The sequence below is a fragment of the Ursus americanus genome, chromosome 5 (assembly GCF_024610735.1).
Source record: "Ursus americanus isolate L20-20 chromosome 5, mUrsAme1.1.p, whole genome shotgun sequence".
NCBI classification, from domain to species: domain Eukaryota; kingdom Metazoa; phylum Chordata; class Mammalia; order Carnivora; family Ursidae; genus Ursus; species Ursus americanus.
In genome coordinates, this window is record NC_142131.1 from 30,338,286 (window position 1) to 30,362,547 (window position 24,262).

At 44.9% G+C, this 24,262-nt stretch overlaps 1 protein-coding gene and 1 long non-coding RNA gene across 3 annotated transcripts in view; one reads left to right on the forward strand and one right to left on the reverse strand.

Annotated features, from left to right (window-relative positions):
* IQGAP2 (IQ motif containing GTPase activating protein 2) overlaps positions 1-11,102 on the reverse strand; it is a 274,080-nt gene extending 262,978 nt beyond the window's left edge. The window contains exon 1 of the mRNA XM_045796437.2: positions 10,823-11,102. Within this exon, the coding sequence (XP_045652393.1) occupies positions 10,823-10,868 (46 nt within the window). The 5' untranslated portion in view covers positions 10,869-11,102. The remainder of the gene's footprint in view (positions 1-10,822) is intronic.
* Positions 9,757-22,197, forward strand: LOC123791559 (uncharacterized). 2 transcript variants are annotated; one of them, XR_006779443.2, is made up of 3 exons: positions 9,757-10,444; positions 14,632-14,720; positions 19,815-22,197. It is a non-coding gene; the product is annotated as an uncharacterized LOC123791559 (long non-coding RNA). The 2 variants fall into 2 exon arrangements; XR_015724470.1 differs by having other exon boundaries at positions 9,762-10,269.
* The last annotated feature ends 2,065 nt before the right edge of the window (positions 22,198-24,262 follow it).

Here is a 24,262-nt window from a genome sequence, read left to right on the forward strand (position 1 = left end):
ATTTTCCACATAATCTCCCATACCGCGTATCCCTTTTGGGGTAAACAAACTCATTTTTCAGATACAGACAGGAGCTCAGGGAAGTCATAGGCAATGTTACAAAGCAAGGGACACCTTAACCTGAGCTCTCCAATGCTAGATGCTGCCCTTGTCCTCACAGTGCCTCATGTTTCTCATGGTTCCAAGGGGACAATTCTTCCACCATAGCTGCCTGGGTTGCAGGGGACAATGGCAGCTTCCGAGAAGCCAGTAAGCTTCTAGACTCCTGTGCACGGTTATCTGCTTACTGGTCACAATTATTTTACTCCCAATTTGAGTGCCTAAGGCAGCAAACGCAGTCTCCAATTGAAGGACACTCCAAAGCTTCTTATTTTTATGTAAGACTCGATCACACGTGACCTCTGAAGGCATTTGGTCTGCAAACTGTGTGAATTCCGTCATATACACAGCATCCTGCACCTCTTGTTGAATGAAAGAAAAATAAATAGGGGTCTACCTCTTTACAAGCTGTTGAGACTTCTTACGAGTCAAGAGAATAATCCCCTACTGTTACGTTGACCATCTTTATTGTCTCTGTGGACATTACTTTTGGGGAAATTATTGCTTTTGACAGATTAAGTTCCTTAACACTTACCCTTCACACATTTTAAAACCCTGAGGTGCCCCGCTGGCTCAGTGCGGAAGAGCATACGACTCTTGATCTCAAGGTCTTGAGTTTGAGCCCCACCTTGGGTGTGGAGATTACTAAAACAAACAGAAAATCTTAAATAGCTACTGCCCACCTAGGATTTTTTTTCTTGTCACCATTGTTAAGTTCACCTTGCTGATCTTCATGTTTTTCATCCGACCTCAAGTGATTTCTATCCCAACTCCAACAACTTAACAACTACAAGTCCTGGACCTCTGAACACTTCAGCCCCTCAGTCTGTCTCACCATTTCTCTTTCTCTCTCTCTCACGCATGCGCGCGCGTGCACACACACACACACACACACACACACACACACACACACAAACTGAAAATCAGATCTCCACTGAATCCTTCCATGACAACAGAACTGTCTTTCAGACTCTGATTTTCTCCACAAGAACTTTGTATCCTCATCAGATAAGGGTAACTATTATAACCTTTCTAACTATAAAAAAACATGTTTATAAAAAAATTTGAAGAGAAAAACCTTTTTAAATTCACCCATTACCTCATTACCTAAATAGACCCACTGCTGACACAACAGTTGACCTATGTCCCAGATACTGGGGACAGAGCAGTAACCAAAACATAGTCCTGACCATCAAGGGTATTTTTTTTTTAAATTTTGTCCATGTTTTCCCTTAGAGTAATCCATGTAGTACACTATTTTTCAAAACTCATTTGTTTTGAAAAGTGATTCATGGTAGATCAATTTAAATTAGTATTCCCACCCCTGCCAGAGCCTACATTGAAGAGGAATATGTAAGCACAACCCTTCAAACTACTGGCTAATGCAAACAGACAACAGCAAACATTTTATTGGAGAACCAAGGAAGAAATCTGAGACTGTACCCAGATTTAGTGCCAAAGGACAGGACAGGACTGGCGTCACCGCAGTTCCCATGGACAGGTATCTTTATATATGTTTTTTAAGTAATTGTTTTTCCTTCAGAAAATCTCAGCTACAGAATGAAAGCTAAAGGACGTTTGTATCCACTCTGTAATGACCCTTTCTCAGACGAACTTCTAAGGGTTCAGTCTGAGCAAAGCTCTGGGAAGCCGCCTGCCTGGATCTCATATGGGGGCAGCACAGTTTCGGGGGCGGCTAAAAGGAGAACTCGTAACCCGTGAGGCTGACTATATGACCAACACTTCCCAGCCCCCTCACCCCACCCCTGTGAAGCCTGCTTGGTCAGCCCAGGGCTCAGGCCAAGAACGAGCAAGTGGCAGACGTAGCCAACAGCCGTGCAGCAGTCACTGAAGTCTAGCCGGTCTCAGCTCTCCCTTTTTGAGACAGCACTAGAGTGGTTGATAGAAAACTTTTATAGGCAACGTGCTAGAATAAAATGCCTGGTAGAGAAGGAGAGCTGAATGAATGAGTCATCTCCAAGTGCCAAGGTGAAAACCAGCCAAGATTCTCTACTTCTCCTGGCTCCAACACACACCCCGGGTATTCCTATCCGTTGAGCTTCACTGGGCCCATGAATTTAAGCTTCACTAACTTTCTAGAGGCAGTAAGGCCTGAGGGAGGTCAGACGAACCCAGTGCACTTCCTCCTCTTCCTCGCCTCCCTTCTAAACCCCCACAGCACAAGGTGGACCCTGCTCACCATGCCCAACTCTGCAAGGGGAACCAAGCATAAAGACTAACACTTATTTCAAGTAGTTCCTGCCCATCTTGAGAGCATCACGAACCCTTGGGCTTCCAAACCAGCAGCAGCCACAACAGCAATCGACTTAACCCTGAAAGAGATGACAAAAACCTTAGTAACGCAGAGCGAAAGTTCCTCACTGTGTGTGGATGTGTGACTCACAAGTCCACGATCATTTTTAAGATGACAGAAAAATGCAGTGCAGGAATCCAATCCCAGTCCAACTTGATTTGGAAACAGCAATGAAATGCATTGGGATTTTTTTTTTATGTATACATAAACAAGGATGATTTGATCTCCACCCAAAGTAAGATTCACTCAATTTCCATATAGATAACTAAAAAAATGTTCCCTTGAGTATACACTTTCATAATAGTATGGGTCCAGGATTTTTTTATTTTTTTAAGTAAACTCCACCCTCAAAGTGGGGCTCGAACTCACAACCCCAAGATCAAAGAGTTGCATGTTCTACCGACTGAGCCAGACAGGTGCACCTGGGCCCAGGATTTTAAGCCCACTTCCTGTTCAGGAGAGAAAAGGGTAAAGAGCAAGGGAGACAGGCATGGGGCAGGAGCAATGAGGGGGTACTGCCACTGCCATCAGCCTCGCCCCTCCAGCATCCAAGCTCGGACTCTCCAGAGGCACATTCGGAACACGTACATTTCCATGTATTACATCACTTAACCCTCTGAGCATGGACCTTCCCACTTGCAGCTTATAAGTATGGAAACTAAGGCACAGAGAAACGGAAATAACTTGACTAGGTTTCACACAGTGTGAAAACAAATCTAAACATTAAGTATTTGCCTGGCACTTGAAAGCTGACCTGATTATCTTTAACAGATAACAGAAACAAGTTCCTCCTTTAGAGAAACAGTACAGACACTTTAAGCAAAACCTGTAATAACAGCAAATATTTACTGAATGTTTCCTCAGTGCCAGGATACCAAGCTACCAGCTAGATAATGAACATAAACATCACTTGATTGAAATATATGTTGCTTCCATCACTCACAAATCAAGTCTTTTTAGGTAGAGATGACTAAGGAAATGCATGAACATTACTTAAGACTGAATTCGTATCTGTAAAAACAAAACAAAAAAACAACAAAAAACATGTGAGAATGGAAAAAATTACCAGGAACTAATTGATCTTAATTTTTTAAAATGATATAAAAAGGTCTTCCTTCAGAAATTTGGTAGTAATGGATAAAGGAGAAAAATTAAAAGTCATCTTTCGGGGCACCTGGGTGGCTGTCAGTGGAGCACCCAACTCTTAATCTCGGCTCAGGTCATGATCTCAGGGTTGTGAAATCGAGCCCTTTGTGGGCTCTGCACTCAGTGGGGAGTCTGCTTGAGAGTCTCTCCCTCTCCCTCTGCTTGCTTTCTCTGATAAATAAGATCTTTTTTTAAAAAAGTCATCTTTGGGGACCCCAAGCAAAAAAGAAAATCAAATCAAATCATAGGAATGTCCTCCTGTCCATAATCAGTAGCAAAATAAACAGATTTGTAGTTTCCCTGCAGTGTGCGGATGACCTAAATCCAATAGTGTTTCTGCTGGCATGCTCAACTGTTCTAAAAACCGTGAATAAGTGAATGAATTGAAAACACTTGAAGTTGTTCTGAAGAAAAAGATGAAGAGGACATCCTTAGCCCTTCCTGTCCAGGCACCCATGCCAGTATTAGAGCTCAGAATTGCCAACTTGGTGCCTCACGTTTACACAGAAAGTTTCCCCAGTGGCTCCTAAAAACACCACCTCCGCCTAGAAAGTCTTGGGAAGTGGGTCTCAATCCCTCCTCCATGGAGATTTTGGACTTTATCTTCTACATCACATTTGCTTCCCAGAAGAGAGAAAAGCAACCTTCAAGACAGACAAAAATAAATCCTATAAGATAAACACAAATTTGTCTAGAAATCAAGTCCCCGGGCTTGTATGTGGTGCCAGGTGTGTGCTCAAATCCAACACACAAGGAGCAAGTTAAATAAGGCCTTCGGCATTGTAGCCATGTGTTTACACTCATCTGACAAAACCCGGTGAGCCCGGTGACGGGGGCGCCTGTGTATGAGGAACATCTTGTCACCTTTGCCCTTGACCAGGGCGACAGAATCCCCTCCAAGGCTCACTGAAATGGTGTGGGCCCTGCCCCGGCTGCTGATTCAGAAGGCCGGGGGGGGTGCCCAGAAATCCGCCTTTGCATCAGGTCTCAGGTGATGCTCTCTGTTGCTCCTCCAGGAAGCGCTCCCTGAAAACCACCGCCCTGGCCAGAGGAAGAGCGGTCAGGTGCATTCAGGCACGCTGACACCCGCGGCCTAACCCACGGTGGCAAAACGACGGGAGAGTCCATTCAGTCTCGTTACACCGAAACGATGAATTGGAAATACGGTATTAGCCATCTTCCCACACAACTGAGATGCAGGCCGTCGAGGCACGGAATCTCTAGTAAAATTTGAGAAGCAAAATTGCCTCAAGTAATGGAGAAAATGAAGAAAAAAAGGAGGTAAAAAAACCCTACTGCCCAATAATTTGCATGTCAAGATTCCTGTCCTGCTGTAACTGTACCTTTTCTTCTCACTGCTCTTAGAGAATCGACCTTCGGGGATGGTTAGCTGTCCGTCTCCCGGGCTGGAGTCGACGAGTGCCCAGGAGGGTCCATGCCTACCTGTCTCTGTATTCATTGAACGCCTTCAGTACCATAAGCATCATCATCATTCAGCAACATGTCCTACGCTGAACAAAACTCTGACAAACCTGCCCATCCCCAACCGTAGGAATCCCCAAACCTCGAAGCATGGTGAAGGGACCTCTGAGCAGCAGAGTGAGCAGACGCCACATGCCCCGTGCACGAGCCTCACCTGCTCTCCTGGAGTTTCCAGCACCAGGCACTCCAACCACACCTAACCTTCCCTCCATTCCCCCACTTCACTAGGCCACTCACCAATCCAAATCTAATGAAAAGTTTAAAAAAAAAAAAAAAAGAAAAAGATATTTCAGTAAGAGACTGAGCTGAGCTACTTTCCTCAAGACGGGCTCACTGGTCCTACCATCTACGCTTCAATCCCTCAACTAATACATGCAAATGCCTTCCACTGTTTCCTCCCACCTTCCTCAAGGTCTTGTTCAAATTCACATTCCATGTGAAGCCTTCCCGTTGCCCCACCCATCACTCTCGTGTCTTCACTTCCACAGAACTAGGAAGTGCACTCACAGAAATGTAAGCGTTATTATCTCCCGGTTTCTCTCGCAGCTGTTACCATCTTAGTCATTTTTCTTTCACCCATCATCTGTTGTACATATTAGGTGCTCAATTAATTGAGATTTCCACAGTTCGTTTGGGAACGTGTCCCAAGAACCACATCAGCCACCATATAAAACACCCCCCTCCGAGGCACAGGAGAAAACCCCAAGGCTACATAGGCACTCAGTGCTACAGTAAAGATGCAAACCCACATCTACTTAACTCCAAAGCTTTTGCCATTTCACAGACACCATTCTGCCCTTCAACAGAGAAAAATAAACTAGAACAGTTAAGTGAAAAAGTCCTGGCTCACTTGTGGGTCACCTCGCTGCAAGCTTCTGCCTGATTTCTCATCAACCCCAGATTTGAAGGCATGGCCAGTATACGTAATCAAGTGTGTTTTACAAATTATCCCATTTGCAATCACTGGAGCATACCACTGTATTATGGAAAAATCTTTCTTTCATTTCAGTGCCTCACAGGGAGATGGGATGTCTCTACACATACATAAAACCCTTTGATGAAGCCTGGATGTACTCTATAAAAAGCTCATGTATTCTTCCACGCTTTCCTTGGGGACGGGGAGGAAGCAAAATCCAGTTGAGACGATACTATGCCTCTACTTTTAAAAGATCACACTACCCAAATAGCTACAGGTTTCTGCAGTTTGATAAAATCATGGCCAACACCTGAAACAGAAAGAGGTGAAACCCCTCCGAGTAATTCAGGGGAGACAAATTGACAACAGCTGGGGAGAAGAGCCTTCAGGTTCTGACAGCACCAGCTTTCACGTTCCCACTGTCACCAGCCAGCTGTGTGGCCTTGAGACATTATCATGGATTGCAGCTCCTTTGTGAAATGGGGAAACACTGTTCCTCTCTAAGGTAATAATGAGCAGATGGTAACAGCTGTACATGAAAAGCACCAGCTCTTGGAAAGTTCACTAGCCTCAATTCCCCAGGCTGCAATGCCTACCGTGTAGGACTACACTTGATTATCAAATCCGAAGTTGAGTGGCCTTTGTTTCTCCTTTGGTTACCATGCAGACTTGGTGCATTTGATCTGTTTGTATACTAGGCTTTTAAGTAAAATGAGCTGTTAAAAAGATTGCATAGTGGGAGGGTAAGGGGCAACAGCAGACCAACGGTTCCCTAGAGAAAAAAGGGGTTAGCTAACACCCTAAATACTAAATTTTAAAACAAACTTGGTATTACAAACTTAAACTCTCCCAAACAAGTCATTTTGACTAACAACATGTGTAATTAAAGTTAAAGGCATACTAAAATAACACTTTAGCTGTTGACCTTGAAGATCCTTTTGAAAAACTCAACCAAAACAATAGCACACGAAGAAGTGACTTGACTTTCGGTCTAATGACAGCATCACGTGGCAACACAGCAGATACCTTACACCTTTTGCACTCACATGAAAACACCGATGTAATGTTGAAGCCAAGATGCACTAAACAGACGTAACGCCTGAGTTCAACCTGTTCAGAACTCAGATTTCTTCTCAGATTCATACTGAGAAAGGGTTAAGAGGTTTACATTACCCACCCCAATACTCCAGTTACCAGGTGATTTGGAAAAATCTCGCCATTCGAACAGGAGCATTATCAAAAAAAGGAAGGAAGGAAGGAAGGAAGGAAGGAAGGAAGGAAGGAAGGAAGGAGGGAAGGAGGAGAGGGAGGTCAAAGCATCAGCCAGTATAGGCCCCCCACCTGCCCAACACACACACACACACACACACACACACCACACACCCCTTCTATTAGGCCCAGGTTGCACTTTTTAAAAGAAACAGTGAAACATTGATCACTATTAGTTTTACAATGTTTCTCATGAGAGAAAAGTTTTGCTGGGGGCAGAAAACCACAGTTCTTGCCGAAAGCCCATTGATTACCCACCCACCGTAGGCACTTAAATGGTGAGTGAATTATCAATTCTGAGTGAGATCATCGGAGTCTAATCAGGAAGCCCCTCTTTTATCATCAGTGGTATTCTTAACTCTCAAATAACTGGAAGAAAACTTCTGACAGATCATGGCGCCAATATGCTTTGAGCATTACTTTGGCTAATTTGTCATAGTTCATTACAACAGCACAAAAATTGTTTGCAAATCATGCCTAAGCTTAAGTACCATTTAAGTTTGGTTTGGGGGTGCATGGGTGGGGGGCTAAGCGTCTGACTTTGGCTCAGGTCATGATCTCAGGGTCCTGGGATCCAGCCTGACATCTGGCTCTGTGCTCAGCGGGGAGTCTGCCCCTCCCCCTACTCATGCCCTCTCTTCCTCTCTCAAATTAATAAATAAAATATTTAAAAATAAATAAATTTGGTTTTGAGTGTAGAAAGATATTCTGGTTATGACAGTATATCATACAATATTCTGGTTATGTCTAAATTAGTAAAGCAATTTCCACCTTTACCTTTTGCCACTTCTTCCCTGCAGCACACGTGAATGAGCAATTATTTCAGCTTTGTTCTCTAGTAACGGGACACAAATTTCAAAGGTTGCAGGAGAATGTGGCCAAAATGGAAAAAGCAGGAATTAAATAGAAAATGATCTATTTAATTTTAATTCAGTGCTCCAGTGTGCCCATCAGGACGACTTCAACAATCTCTCATGCCAGAATCTGAGAAAGGGGCCTTCACGGAGAACTCATTGAGAAATCCCTCAAGTACAACTTACTATGTGGTGTTTTACAGACACTCAGCCTGGTGAAAAGAGAGATGCCCTAACAGCCCTGAGCTCCGTGAATTTACTTCGTCCAAGAATTACAGAATTAAATGACATTACAAGGGGAGGAGAGATAGCAGAACAGAAGACCAGATCTAAAACAAGTTTAACAGTTAATACCAATTACTAAAAAGTTGTTTTCAAAGCCCAGTCTCAAATACCTTTCACTCAGAATGTCCAGTACTAAGACTGAACCAACAACAATGTATGGGAAATGTACTGGGACTCGTTTTTAAGTGTCAGGGATAAAGCCTGTTTCGTGTAGTTCAGGGTTTTATGGAACCTGTACTTACCAAACCCACAGACAAGAAAAGCACAATTCTTTCATCAACACAGCAAGGACAGGGCATTTTCCTTGCCCAGACTTTCTGTGAAGAACTCACAGCACTATTTGCAGTGTTGTGTTGACAGAGCCCTTTCCCCCCGCCCCCCCCCCAAAAAAATCAATCCACTAGCAGAAATTCTGTATTCTGGTACATCACACAGTCTCCTTTTGCATGAATAATGCATGTTACCTAACACTGGCTAACACTAAAGTGTATTCAACTAGATTTTTTCAAATAAGCTATGAACCCAGTAGCAAATTACAGAATGTTCATTTTAAGGACTTACCAGGCTACTTTATTAAAGCCTTAATATTTTAGGGTGACCATAAAGTCTGGAAACCATCAAACATTTTTCTTTTACTCCGTGACCAAAGCACTTCCTGAGCTGGGGGAAGGCCAACAGGAGTGATTCCAATAAGGTGGCACACCACGCCATCACACCAGCCTCGTGAGAAAAGCTGGACAATGATTTCCAGAGAAAGTAGCAAGGTGTAATGTTCTTTGCGGTTGCAGAATCTGAACCTCCTTGGCTGCTTTCTGGAGTATGCTAAGTCCGCAGGTACATTCAACGGGGAAAAAAAATAAATAAATCAAGCAAACATGACACATCTGTCTCTGTGTGTGAAGATGGTGCATTAATGCCCTTCATTCACTGCAACCTTGCACAGCATATTGAACTAGTGAGAGATGACCCCCCAACTACACCAGGCTTTAAATGTGGTATCTAAAGCCATTTCTTGGTGTGCATGGGCCTCGTTTTCAGACTTTGTGGTCATCTCACAATTTGACACAGGGAAGCTACCATATGTTCTGGGAGCTCGTCACATAAATAAAAGACTTTCACCAACCCGTGGCTGACACCACACACTGAATGACCACAGCATGCCTGCTTGGATCCAAGCAGCTCTGTTGTCCCTGTGGCTTACTAAAGTGTAATCAAGGGGGCAGGGAGCTGGGTCGGGGTGAACTGTTCTGTGCATTTCACTACTGTACAGAGAATGCAGCTGGCTCCTCAGGCTTCTTCCTCATTGCCTGACACCAAAAGGGTCACATGGCACAACGAACTTCCTATCTCTGACACTCCATCCCCAGCCTAGTGCGGAGGAAGAACTTACACAAGTTACTCCCCTTTTTTAATGAGCCGAGTTGGTGGCCCTCCCGACCAGCCACCCCACCCTGCCAAACACAACCGCGCTGCAGCAGGAATCACCACCTTAACCCCAAACTGACTCCTCGGTCACACGGCCAGCCAGGGCAAAAGATTAACCAATGGTCTTCGGTCATGGGTTCACTGACAGGGCCAACCGTGGAGACAGAGCGCCAACTTTTTGTTTGTTTTAAAGGAAATACTTCCTGGCACACGTTTAGCGAAGACTCTGAACTCTGTGCATGAAGCCACGTGGTTGGTGCTAATCTGGCTCCATCCCCTCATGATCCGCCAAAGCAACCTCTTTCCGAATGGCAGCCCCTGGCTGGGTAATCTACACCATCTCGGTCAAGTCACGCGGGCTCGCGCCGGATCCTGGGGAGCCTAACTCTGCATCCTCTCCCCGTGGCAGTCCCGACAGGGTCACAGGGAAGCGGGCAAGAGAGGGGCTGGGCCCAGCGCTGCCCCTTGCACCAGCACCGGTATGGGATTCGCGTCAGTGGGGTGCCAACGGGCCCTTGCCGCTCAGGTGCAGTCCGAGGGAGCAGGGTAGAAGGAGACGCCTGCCCTTCCAGGAGAGCCGACTTTGCCACTGGAGGAGTGCGTGGGCACAGCACTTGCGGTGCCCACCTGTAGCCACAGCAAACAAACTTTCCTGTGAGTTGGAACGATTCGGTCCCTGACGCCACCCCCTGGCCCCAGGCGGCAGCGGCCCGGAGCTCTGAGGGCTCCTCACCTGATACCTCTAAGCCCCCAACCTGGCCTGTCCCAGAGCGCAGACCCAGCGCTGCCCACACTCCCCCGTGGGGTTTTCCAGGCGAAGGACTGGGGTTACCAGCCGAGGCACAGGAATTTGTGCGGAGGACGCTGCTCACTACCTTTCGCAACTTCAGCTCTCAACTTTGCCAACCCCACAGCCGCTGCGCTCCCGCTCCCTCCGCGGCGTGTACCCGGCTCCCTCGGCTTCTCCAACGCCGTCCCGGGGGAGGGGGCTCCCCAAGGCCGGCGGGAGCCGCGCGCACGCAGCGTACTTACAGCCATAACGGGGTCTCTGCAGGGACGGCAACTCCTCGTGGGGCATCCTGCGCGGCTCCGGGGGCCCGCCTGAGGCGCGCCGCCCGCGGCTCCGCTCGCTGGCCAGGCTCGCCGGCTCCGCGCCCCGCTGGGGCGCTCGTATCCGGCCTCTCGCTGCCCTCCCCTGGTCGCCCCGAGATGGGCGACCCGCTCGCTCGGTGCTCTCCGCTCGGCGCTCGTTGCAGCCGCCGCGCGCTCACACCCAAGCAAAACTGAACTCCTGTCCCTCGCTCCGTCCCGGCCGCCGCCGCGTCCCGGGCAGGTTTCCTTTCTCCTGCCGCCCGGCCCCGTTATTCTCCGCGGTGGGAGCGCGCGCCGCGTAGCAGCGACCCCTACCGCGAGCGCGGCGCAGCGCCCTGGCCGCCTAAGCCCGCCCCTTTACCCGCGCGGCGGAGGAAGGGGCTGAGCGGGGCTCTGGGCTGGGATCCCCTGCAGCTGGGGCCCGCGCTCCGCCAGCCGCCTGGGGGCTGCGGCCGCCCCGCCTGATTTTTCACTTCTAGAGGGTTCCGAGGGTGGAAGTGAACCCACGCGGGGAAGAGCAAGAAAAACCGCAGAAGATACAGGCAGGCCGGTCGCCCCGGGGGTGTTGCTCAGTTACAGAAGAACAAACAGCGCGGTTCTTTGCCCTCTGGGGAGATTGCGCGGTGCCCTTTTTTTTCTTTCTTCTTTTTTTTTCTTTCGAAAGTTGCTTCTGCGACTCTTTGTCTACAAAATGCAGGGTTCCCCTTTCATGACAAGAAACTGAGAGTGTGTGCATGTGTTGGGAGAGCAAGATAAACACTACCCAAGCAACCACTCAAAACACAACTGCGAGTGCTCCTCGGCTCCGCTTCCGCGCGCTCCCCCTGCCACGCCACACCCGCGGTGTACGGAACCGTCGCCCGGCCCAGGTGGGGTCGCACACCACAAAAACCTTTTCCGGCTAAGCTTTAAAGGAAATTAAACTGCTTGTGGCTCTTTTAAAGGGGGTTTTCTAATGCGGTCACCCGGAGCTTTTTTTTTTTTTTTTTTTTCTCTTTATGCCCCAGAGTGATAACATCTGGAGGCATGTGAGACTGTTCTATACCTGTGCCCTCACCTGTTTGTCAACTGTGGGATGCGTGGGTGACCACGTGCTGGCAAAATAAAATAATTAAGGGAGAGTTGTGAGATTATTTATTGGAGAGAAAGTGCATAGTGACACTCTTTTGAAGTATACAAAGATACAGACCGCGGCCAGCTGTTTTCCAAATCTCAGATGGGCGATGCAGGCCCTTGAAACTCAGATTTTTGGGCCCGACCCACAGAGTTTCCAATTCAACTGGTGTGGGCTGGGGCCCATGAATTTGCATTTCTAACAAGCTGCGGGTGATGCTGACAGGGCAGATGCAGACCATGCTTAGAGGGGTTCTGGGAGAGAATAGGCACAAGGGATTTCAGCTCCCGGAACTCTCAGACCAGCAAGAGGATTCTTTCCCCCATCCCCCCCTTTTTTTTCTTTTCTGGAAGTATTAGATTCTCACCTGATTGGAATGGAATGAGCGGGGTTTTTATTCCCCAAAGAGCAGATGCCTCTAATTATAAGAGCAATTCAAGGGTGAAACAGCCACAATTTAAGTTACAGCACCCTGTAAGTCAGTGTTCACCCAGACAGGAACATGTTCGAGGAGAATTTTCTACACTTCGGAGGATGCCGAATTGGAGGGTAATCTAAAGTTCATTCCATCTCTATGACTCCATGTATTAAGTGCTAACTGTGAAGCTCTTACTTGCACATATCAGTGTTCAGTGTGAGTGGAAGATTTAAGGTCCCCCCCCCCAAAATGTGTATTCTATCTCTTTAGAGATGAGGGGAATTCATAAACTTAGAATGGTCAAAGAAGGTGACAGGATTTGAAAGTGTGTCTTGAGGTGGACCTTGAAGAGTGGGTAAGAGTTGGATGCACAATGTTCAGTCCAGGAAGACCCACAAGGACAAAGGCCAAGGGGTGGGGCATGAGGGTCGGTGAAGGTGGGAGCTTCGGAGCTGGTATCAGATCATGGAGGACACTGACGTCAGGCTAAGGGGACTGGATGCTATCACAGGGGCATTTGAAAGCCCTTGAAGTTTTGGGTATGGGGGCTGCATGATTAAAGGGAGTTCAGGGACAGTAAATTTTATAGCAGGTTATGGGCTGGATTAGAGAAGGGGCTGTGGCAGAGGTAGAAGAGAGGAGAGCTTCAGTGACATCCACGCCAATAAGTGATAAAGGGGGAGTTTGGATACAAACAAGTTGGTACCATCAACATTTACATGGATATCACAGATTGTAATAAGTACATACCTGTTAATGCGAGAAAGTGAAGGTTAAAGCATAAATAGGTGCTCTGCGGAAAAGTCATTCTAAGTTCATGTTCCAGCTGGTCAGTTCTTCTCTGAGGACTCTGGGATGGTTTCAAGCTCTGTCACAACTAATGTTTCTATAGAGAACTTAACACCAAGAAGAAACTGTAAAAGAAAATGCTTCTGATTTTTTTGCAAGTGCGGGAATTCATCTTTGGGATTTCCGTCTGCATTCACTGGGTAACAGTACTATCTCTCAGTTCTCTGCAGAAGCTCAGAAAACAAATTTATTTGCAGAATTCTGGGCTCTTTTCTCTAGGATTTGACATTGGAGAGGGAGTCAAATAAATACAAGGCAATGTGCCAGTGTACTCTGCCATCTGATTGTGCTTGCAAGAATATTAAAAACAAAAACTGAAGCCATCCAGTAAAAAATCTTTTTTTAATAAAGCAAGAAGAGTTTTTTCTTTAATGTGAAACAAAAGATGACATTGAAAAACTAGACCTAGTAAAACAATTTTAAAGCAACATCGTTTTTAAAAGATGGTTTTCTAAGACTTACCTCTTGACAAACTGAAAAGAGCATGAAGGTGTTTGGAAAAAATGCAACTTTGTTTTTATAGCTATAACAGATTAATTATATCAAGAGCATCAAACAGGATAAAAAAGTAAGTTTAAGTAAAAGTCTTGGCTTGCAACTCTAACATTCCATTCACCTTTGAAATAATTTGGTGATTTCCCAATATCATGTTATTGATCATTTTAACATTACCAGAATAGTGAACAATGTGCTTTCATAGCATCACCCAAAAAAGTGAAGCATGAAGCAATGACAAGAAAGAAATGATTCAAAGCTTTTCTCTCGAGTTGTTAAGATTTTCTAACTCATTCCCTGTCCCAGAAAAAGAGAGAGGCCGAGCAGGAACAGCGTTTCTTTGCAAGGGGGACTTCTGTTGCTCAAAAGGAAATTTACAGTCCAACAGTAGATTAAAAAAAAAAAAAAAGAAGAATCAGAACAAATAAATGCAACCATCAGTGTTTCAGTTCTCAAAAACAAAGGAAGGAGTAGTCGTATCCGGGGGTCAAATAACTGTAGGATTGATGGCCTCTTAGCATCATTGCATGGACAAGGCTGAACAGCACAGAGAGGTTGTGTGATTCCAGGGCTATGGAAGAAAAGGGCCTCCTGAGAGTCTCCATGCATTGCTTTTTGTACTTTACATATTTTTGTTTATATATACTATTTTTTTCCATTCAGGTCCTTTTTTCACTCCACTAAAATCTGTATAATTTTGGACAACTTTCAACTATTTTGTTAATCTTAAATCAGTAAGCAATCGTGCCTTTTTCTCTTTGCTTTAAAGTGAAAGTTCTAAACAAATCAGAGTTTGGAAAGACTGTCTAAACTTTAAATTTAGCAAGTAAATAAAACCACACATGATTCCATTATTATTTTCCCATTTCACAGTTCAAGAGGGTTAGAACTCCAGTGACTCAGAAGATGATTCCCAGGGCAGCCTGGCAATGAGCAGGAGGAGAAAGCAGCATTGATTCGAGGTGAGCCCCTTCCATTTCTGTCCCTTTTACACCACATTCATTTTCTCAGCTGCATTTATCATCTGACATTCCACATAGTGGATTATTTGTTCATTGTTTGTCCCAGGATGTGAGCTTCTTGACAGGTAGAACTTGATCTAATGTTCAGTGTTCATCGCTGTGTGCCCAGGACTTGCAGCAATGCCTGGAATGTAGTGGTTGCTCAATTATTTTGATACAATCATGAATTTGTTACATACTTAGGTGTACCAGGCAGTAGACTAGAAATAGTTGTTACTTTCAATCCTGTAGCAATTCTGAAGAAACTGAGACTTGGAGAGCCTCATAGCGATAACTGGCAGCACTGGGTTTATCTGAGTCTAAACTTTCTCCCCCAGCACAGAAGCCCTTCTCCCTTCTTTAGACTAATAAATTGAACCACAAATTTCAAGATGCTCACCTTCTACTAAACACGTTTCCTTTTCCCAGGTGAATGCCATAGAACAAATAACAAATGCCCCCAGGTTACCCTCATGTAGATGCCATCACAAGGAACTAGAGACCTGGGCTCCACTTTGTGTCCAGGCACTGATTTTGACTATGATTTTACTGATAATCCCTTGCAGTTCCCTGTTGGTCTTATCTGTATTAATTAGATAAGGTCTGAAAGGTGCTCAGCAAAATGATTTTTAAAAATCATCCACGCTTTACGCCTGACTGGAACTTCAAGTATGGTTTACCTTAATCTCAGCTTCGTCTAGCTTTGGCAGTAGTTCTCAGTCCTAGCTGTAATTTTCTCAGACTCTTATACTCCCTTTTCGAGCACGTTGTCTTAATTGGTTGATAAGAGGCAAACAAACTTCTAGCTGACTTAGAAGAGCTTGGATATTTTGAAAGAAGCTTCACTCTTTACCAGGGAATGAAAATGAAAATACCCACTAGGATGACAAAAATTAACATGTTTGACTAGTGTGGAATATTAGGAATGCTCATACAGCATTGGGAGGGGTGTCCTCCGAGCAGTCATTTAGGGGAATGACTTGGCCATCTCTAGTTAAGGTAAAGATGTACCATTCCTGAAATTCAGTAATTCCACATCTACTAATATCTTCTAGAGAAGCTCCCACGTTCAGGTAAATGTGTACAAGGATGTTCATTCCAGGAAAAAACTGGAAACAGCCTAAATGTCCCTAAGTGGCAGAATGGATAAATACATTGTGATATATAAAAATACGATAGAATAAGAAAATACTATGTGATGTCATTTGTGTGCAATTAGGGACAGACAAAATAATATTATGTGATACATCTTGGGACAGTCACATGCAACAAAAGTATAAAAACGTGCGCAGGAAGAACATACCAATTTCAGAACAGCAATATCCTCTGAGAAACCAGGGGACGGAAAGGAAGCTGAGAAGGTAGACAAGGAACATCAAATCTATAGCATTTCATTTTCTTTCAAAAAACTGAAGCAAATATGGCATTTGTTGTATCCAGGTGGTATACGCATAAGTATTTGCTACTTTATCTTCTACATCTTTCTCTGTGTTTGGAATGCTTTTCAAAATATTTTCTAAAAGAAATATGCATTCTGTTAACATAGTCAAAACACATATAATGTCTTAGAATGTTGGTTTACCAGATTTGAAGTTCAGATTCATTTACTTTTCTTGATTAAGGCAAATCTATATTATTTCAAAACGAAGCCTCATTGAGATATTGGTAGGGGCAATTTGAATATGCAAACAGACACATGTTTCTAGCAAGGTACTCATTATCTGGTGATGGGGTTATAGTTTCCACCCCAAAACTCAGCTGCTCCCTAAGGGGCTGCTGAGGCCCATTTCCTGATGACTGCTTTTCCATTTGGAGATTGGGTAGTGATTCCTGGTTCTGCTGTGAAGGCTCAACAGGGGATAACTGTTCACTTCATGAAAGGGTGGGAGGTTGACCAAATGATTGGTCTATTGTCTAAGTAGATATTGCCACACTTTATCACAAAGTACTGCTTCAACTTTTTAATGGTATCCCTTGATTTTAAAGCCTCTCCAATTTCCTGTGCTGTGTTGTGTTGGTAGCTAAGCAGCTGCTAAACTCAGTCACTCAGCTTGCTAAGAGTTAACTTCACATCTGGATCTGGTCAGCCTGAGGCCAAGGGTAAAAGCCAATAGTGAACCAAGGAACACAATTGCAAGGAAGGCAGATAGGACCAATGCCTGACTTTTCCATACTATAAATACAACTGTCACTTCAAACTCAACAGATAAAAAAATCAGAATCAACCAATTCCACTTCAACCTCCTCCCCAGCTACTAATGGATCTTTCTTCTGATTGCCATACTCTGTTAATACAAAATTTTCAGTTACTTAGATTCAAAACCTCAATCTTTTTTGATTCCTCTAGAATCATTCCTCAGCATCCAATCCCTCACTGAGACTGGTGGTTCTTTGTGAGTAGCTCTCGTGTCCGTTAATGTCTCTTCTTTCTTTCTTTTTTCTTTTTTTTAAGTTTTTTAAAAATATTTTTATTTATTTATTTGACAAAGAGAGAGAGAGAACATGCAAGGGGAGTGGCTGGCAGAGGGAGAGACAGAAGCAGGCTACCCACCAAACAGGGAGCCTGGTGTAGGGCTTGATCCCAGGACCCTAGGATCATGACCTGAGCTGAAGGCAGACGCTTAACAGACTGAGCCACCCAGGCGCCCCTCTTCTTTCTTCTTTGCTCTCATCCTTATCACTGCCACTCAGGTTCAAGCTCTTACCTGGGCTGTTCCAATGACTATTCCTGTGCTGACTTTCTCCTTCTTTCAATTTAGCTTATTTTCTCCTCTAAATTCCTGTATCAAATATTTTTTAAAAGATATTTATTTATTTGAGAGAGAGAGTGCACATGCTTGAGTGTGCGGTGGGGAGGGGCAGTGGGAGAGGGAGATAGAAACTTTTAAGAAGACTCCACACCGAGAGCAGAGCCTAATGAGGGGTTCTTACCTCAAGACCCCGAGATCATGACCTGAGCCAAAATCAGGAGTTGGACACCCAATCAACTAAGCCACGCAGGTGCCCCAAATAATTTTTAAATGAATTTCAGTTGTTTTCACTCCGCGAGTGACTTCTACAATCTCTTGAGAGAACTGAGAACATTCCAGGAGGTAAAATTAAACAAAATAGAAAAGAGTTAGGAATTTATCTTTTTCAAACTACAATGTTAATTCTCAGTGTCCTTTAAAATGTGGCAGGTCAAGCTCTTCTAAATCTGGAGTTTATATCTTCACAGAAAAGCTGTTAATTAGAATAAACTTGAGGTTTAAAAAATACTTCATTGAAATTGTATGAGACACTCTTTGAAAAATAAAGCATTTAGCTGGAACTGCTATAGAGAGGATTCCTCCATTGGGTGGAGTCTTCTTTATTAGGCAACAAAAATTTTGATCAAAATTTTGAAAATCTGTCCCCGGTTCACATGTCATTCCTTTTCAAGATCACCACAGATGTACCTAGAATTCCAAACTTCCAATGGGCCAGAAGACCCAAGTTCCCCTTGATTTTATTTTTGATTTTTGCACTAATTTCTTTGTAAACACATTTACAAATAATCTTAAATCTTAAATGATTTTCCATTTTTCATTCTATTTTAGCATTAAATTTTTTTCTAGTTCCTCTATTTAAGCTAGTGCATCTCTGTGATAATATAATTTTTAATAGAATTTAGCTAACGCTGGGTATCTTATCTGTGTTACAGTCTTGGTCAGTTTTATAGTTCTTGGTCTCAAAAATTAGGTTTCAGAATTCCACTCATGTTTACTTCTCTTAATAAAGTTGCTCGTCCCTTAAAAAATTTCCAGGAGCAGGGGTGCCTGGGTGGCTCAGTCAGGTGAGCATCCCACGCTTGCTTTCAGCTTGGGTCATGATCTCACGATCATGAGATCCAGCCCCGCGTAGAGCCTGAGTCAAACCCCACATCAGGCTCCGAGCTCAGCAGGAATCTGCTTTCCCTTTTCCTCTCCCCCCGCCCACTACCATGTGTTCTCTCTCTCTCTTTCTCTAAAGTAAATAAATAAATCTTGGGGCACCTGGGTGGCTCAGTGAGTTAAGCGGCTGCCTTTGGCTCGGGTCATGATCCCAGGATCCTGGCATCTAATTCCCTGTCCGGCTCCCTGCTCAGCAGGGAGTCTGCTTCTCCCTCTCCCTCTGCCCCCACCCCTGCGCTCTCTCTCAAATAAATAAATAAAATCCTTTAAATAAATAAATAAATCTTTTTAAAAAAATCCCCAGTCTCTAGTGTCTAAGGACCACAAAGAGAAGAGGTCACACTTCCCCATGGCTCCTCCTGTGTAATCTTATACCAGGTGGGCATTGATTCTTCTCCCATGATACTTCTGTCAGGCTTCATTGATGAAAAAGCCCTATTTTAAGACTTTTTTTTTTAAAGGAAAAGGTAAGAGAAGAGCTAATATATAAAATATAAAATCACTATTGCTGGATACTTTTCATTTCTTCCTCAAAGAGTTCTTGGGTCTCCCTGTCTTGGAGCTCTTAAAAAATCATCTGTTGTTATGGTTTAACTGCTTTCTAGTTTTATCATTGCTTATAAACCCAGTGCCTTGCATAGAGTCGAGACCCAATAAATAGTCGTCAAATCGACGAGTGATTAACTTCAATCTCACTTTTCTCCAAAATTAAGTTCTTGAGACACCCACACACTGGGGTTCTGAGATCAATTGCTTGCCTCTCCCTGGCCCTTTGATGCCAACAAGCCATGTTGCAGAGGAGAAATTCAGTAACGGCACGTGTCTGGTGAATGGCCAATGTTCAGGCAGAAGCTGGTTGCAGCAGAGAGCTAACTCCTCGCATGCAAAGTAACATGTACTTGCATCACAATAGCTCCCACCTAGAAGAACAGAGCAGCAGCATGGCAGAATTGTACGTAATATTCAGATGAAATTCAGAAAAGAGGGATGACTGACATTTCTGAGAAGGAAAAACACCTTGGAGCCCCTTGGAAAGTCACTTATGTGCTCTCAATGCAAGATTGTTCCAAACAACCAACCTGTTCAACTTCCAGAAAGAGGAAGCAAAATGAAGCAAACGAGATGATGGATTTGTCTTTTCCAGGAGCTGCCCGTTGTGGACAGGCCCACGTGGCGAGCATGACTCCAGTGAGAGAAAAACGCTGCAGAAGCAGCAGGTCATCCTTTGGAGGCTTCAGCTCCACGAGCCACAACAAGGGGCAAACGTTCCGTCAGCACATTCTAATCACTCCACTGTCTAGGGGCCGGGGCAGAAGAAAAGGGCCAGGAAAAACACAAGCTGCAGAAAGAAAGGTAGAAGAATGGTAGATTATGCCTAACAATGGAAAAAGAAAAGTCTTAGGGGTCATATGTGGCACAGAGCCTAGTGCAGCATCACGAAAACACTTTCTAGGGCAGAGTATGATGCTGGTTTCCACTCACTGGCTAAGGAGAAGAGAGCTTCCATGGAATTCTCTGGGCCATGTCGTTCCTTACCGGTAGCTACCAAATGATTAAGCAAGGCTGTATGTATTAGGGAAGAATCTAGGGAAGGTGATGAAAATGATCACTTGGGAGAGAGGAAGAAGCCGGAAGGGGCTTGAAGAAAATTAGTTGACTTCTTAGCACAGAGGCAGGAGAGCTGAGCTAGGAACAGGGTGAAAGCGTGCCCTGGAAAAAGTATCTGAGAGGGGAGCCCCGGGGAGGTGCAGGAAGGATGTGGGGGGCGCTCTGCCCAGAGCTGGGATAGCTGGGGTTCACCCTGCCTTCTGTTCCATTCTCATCCTCATGCATCATGTCCCTCAGCAGTTGCGGGAATTTTCTCTGGTTCAGTTCTGCATATTCGACAATTTTCTTTCTTTCTTTCTTTCTCTTTCTTTCTTTCTTTCTTTCTTTCTTTCTTTCTTTCTTTCTTTTCTTTCTTTCTTTTCTTTCTTTCTTTCTTTCTTTCTTTCTTTCTTTCTTTCTTTCTCTTTCTTCTCTTTTTTCTTTCTTTCTCTTTCCTTCTAAGATTTTATCTGTTTATTTATTTGAGAGAGAGAGAGAGAGAGAGAGAGCACCCACAGAGGGAAGGACAGAGGGAGAGGGAGAAGCAGGCTCCCCGCTGAGCAGGGAGCCTGATGTGGGTCTTGATCCCAGGACCTGGGATCATGACCTGAGCTGAAGGCAGATGCTTAACTGACTGAGTCACCCAGGTATCCCGCTTAGTTGGGATAAGGTATCTTAGCCCAATTTTTATGCAGATCTGTCATTCCAAAAGGCCAGCTGGGTCCAAAAAACGTAGGCAAAGTAATAAAGGTGGGATGGAAAGTCATTCTATTCCCCAGGGTGATAATGTGATATTCTCAACAACCTTGTTTATGTGTTTGCTTTCACAAAAGAGTAGTTCAAAACTAAATAACTGAATGAAGAAGGCAAAAGAAGGGAATTTCAGAAAAAAGAGCTCATTTTTATCACCTAAACATGTCCCTATATTTACCAAAACTCATGTCCTTTATCACGCTGAGCTTCGTTAAGGTAGCAAGGTGGTATTCAGGACAGAGAAATATGTCTGCTTGTCCTAAAAGTTGCCTGTCCAGTCTTGCTGCTTTTAGAAGTTGCAGAGAATCTCACTCTGTGAGTTCAGATACTTCCTTTTATGCTGAATAAATACACTTGCTTCCAAGTCAGGATGAGCAGATAGTTCCAAACTCTAAACACTTCATGGTTTTCAGCATGAAAGTCCTGAATGTGATTTCTGAAATGAGTGGTTAGGACATTCTGAACCTTTAAAAAAAGGGGCACAAATTCATCATGTAGGTTTTGGTCCAAGTGATATTCGGATGAACATAATATTCCCTATCTTTTTACGTTCATATACATATACCTTGCTGTGTCACTTAGTAAGATAACTGGCTTTTCATTTAGTTAAGTGTCACTGGGGAATCCGGCATTCAGCTGGGGCATCAGGTAACCAGACCTGACAGAAGGTAGGTCGAAGCTCAAAGAATTCGAACGTCACCCATTTCACACTCTGGCTGGAGGGCAATCCTGATTTCCACAGAGGGGAGTGCTCTGTGTAGAAGGCTGTGACAGACCCTTGGCCCTCCAAGGCCTTAGGCTTGCTCCACTAGTTTTATAGAGGAGTAAACTGAGGCACACATGTCTGGAAGACAATTAGCCAGTCTTGCTTTTGTGCTTTTTTTGCCTGAGAGTAGTTTCTCTGAGTGAGCAAAAGAAGGGAATCAGATAGGCTAAGAACCTTGCCCACGGTCATTCAGGGCTTTGCTCCAAGTTCTAAATGTTGTTGGCTTGGAGATTCACCTGGAACATTCCTGACTAATGACTGGGGAGGCAAAGGTCTTCTCTAGAATTAAGTGCCACCTCTCCAGAGAAATTTTCATGCCAAAGCCTTGCATTTTAGTTTTTGGGGTTTTGTTTGTTTGTTTGTTTGTTTAGCTTGGAAGAGAAGAAAAAAGACAAAAGAATGGATTGAACTATTTTTTTTTCAGGGGCAAGACATGGATCTGAGGTGTAAGAGGCTGACAATATTGCACTTGGCTCTTGGCTTAAATGGGTTTGATTGATCGTGAAGGGCCTCCTGCCTGTTAAATCATTTTTTTGTTACGCACTAGAGCTGGGAAGAACAGCATCTGAGCTGCGCCCTGTATGGCCCTGGGCCATCTCCTCCTTCACTCTTTCACTATTTCCTAGTAGCCAAGTGAGACCCACAGATATCTGATTTAGCTTGTACAATGCAGGCCCATAACAGTGTTTGTAAATTAAATTAGTTGCCAACATATAAAAAAAGCTGGTTGTGGTTCTTCCCTTCTCCTTAAAAAAAAAAAAAAAAGCCAAAGCTGGCCAGTGGGGGCCATGTTCTCACGCAGCAACAATGGCTGGGAGTGGTCGGTGGTGGTCTCTTTCAATGGGACACGGACCCCCATTCAGCCAAAGCCTGCAGGCCCTGCTACTCCCCTGGGCTAAGTGCCCAGCCTGGTCCTGCCTCACAAGCTCCCCCCCCCACACACACACTTTTATCGGCACCAATGTCTATTGAGAACCTGGGGCTGCGGCTTTTTCTGACTCACCTGTGCACTCAGACTTACCCCTGCTAAGTTCCGCCCCATTGCTCCAAGCCCTGCTGTCTTCTTGGTGGTATCCACACACTGGACACTCTTACTGGCCAATCAGCACAGAGCTTCAGTCCTACTCTCAAATGACACCTGTTCATCCTCATAGGGTTTTCTGGACCTGCTGGACAGAGTACGGTGGTGTGAATTTTAGACCAGGTGACAGGCCAGGAGGAGAGAGATTTTTATACAGGAGATCTGGCTGTTGTGCCAGCCTCGGGTGTGTGTGTGAGTGGGGGGTGCCATCCCTTCTTGAGAGTGGGACCCACCCAATATTTGAGAACCGTGATTAGGTAGTCGGGTGGTGGAGTGGTTACACCCCTCCCCAGAGCCATCTCAGGAAAGGAGAGAAGGGCTCCCCAGCCCCACATCCACCTCCCGAGGTCCCCTCCAAAGCACTTTAATCTGGGCCTCCTTCTGGGGCCAGGCCAGCCTTGACCAGAAGTCAGGGAGTGAGGAGCCCGTCAGAATCACCTGCGACGCCTGCAGAGCGCCAGGCCCCCTGGCAAATTACCAAGCACTGCTGGGGGAAGCACATGGCTTCTCCCTAGCCCTGCAGGTACAGCTCCAAGGTCACGCAAGGCTGGACGGCTGCCAAGGTGAGGACAGGCATGGGCTCCCACAGCCCAGAGAGAAAGGGGACTGTTTAACTTACATTGTCCCCCCTGGTTGTCCCCTCCTTCATGGCTGGCCCTATATAGGTTCTGTACTATGATCACCAGACTGGCAGCTGGCTTAGTTCCTACAGCTTTTCCTTCTCCTTCTCCAAACTTCTAGCTTTAGGAAGTACTTAACAAGTCTCGTGTTTAAACAAGAACATGCTGGGGCCTGGGAACCCTAAGGAACAATAGGAGGCAGGGAGCAATGACCTTTCTCATAGTCCCTTCGTCTTTGTTCCCATCCCAGAAGCTACTGTATGAAAAATCACACTGTGATCCAAGGGGCGACAAGAGAAGGAAGGAGAGGAGAGAGACAGACAGAGACAGAGCAAACACAGAGTTTGGAAATAAGTTCTTAAAGCTAATGTGTCCCTGGCAAACGTTTCTGATTTCTCTAGGTTTGCAGGGACAGGAGATTTACAGAGCTGAATGTCAGGTTATATCACAGATTATCACTCTACACACGGGGATTCACAGTCTGATTTAGGTCCAGGAGAAAAAAATGTGATAGGAAAACTGACAGCATGCACCTCAACGCTTAAAAATAAAATTGATGAGTTGTGTAAATGTGAACATTTTATTCCACAGGGAAATGACTGGGCGTCAGAAATGATCTGTGTGAAGTCAGAGCGTATTTATTGAGCGGCTGGTAAGTGCACAACCTCCGCTCTCGAGGAATTCGTAGGTAGTCTCCCTGGTTTCCGAAGGCATGGCTTTTGGAAAGGATAAATAAGAACACAAATGTTAACCAAACAGACAGAACACCGTAGTAATGGGGACAT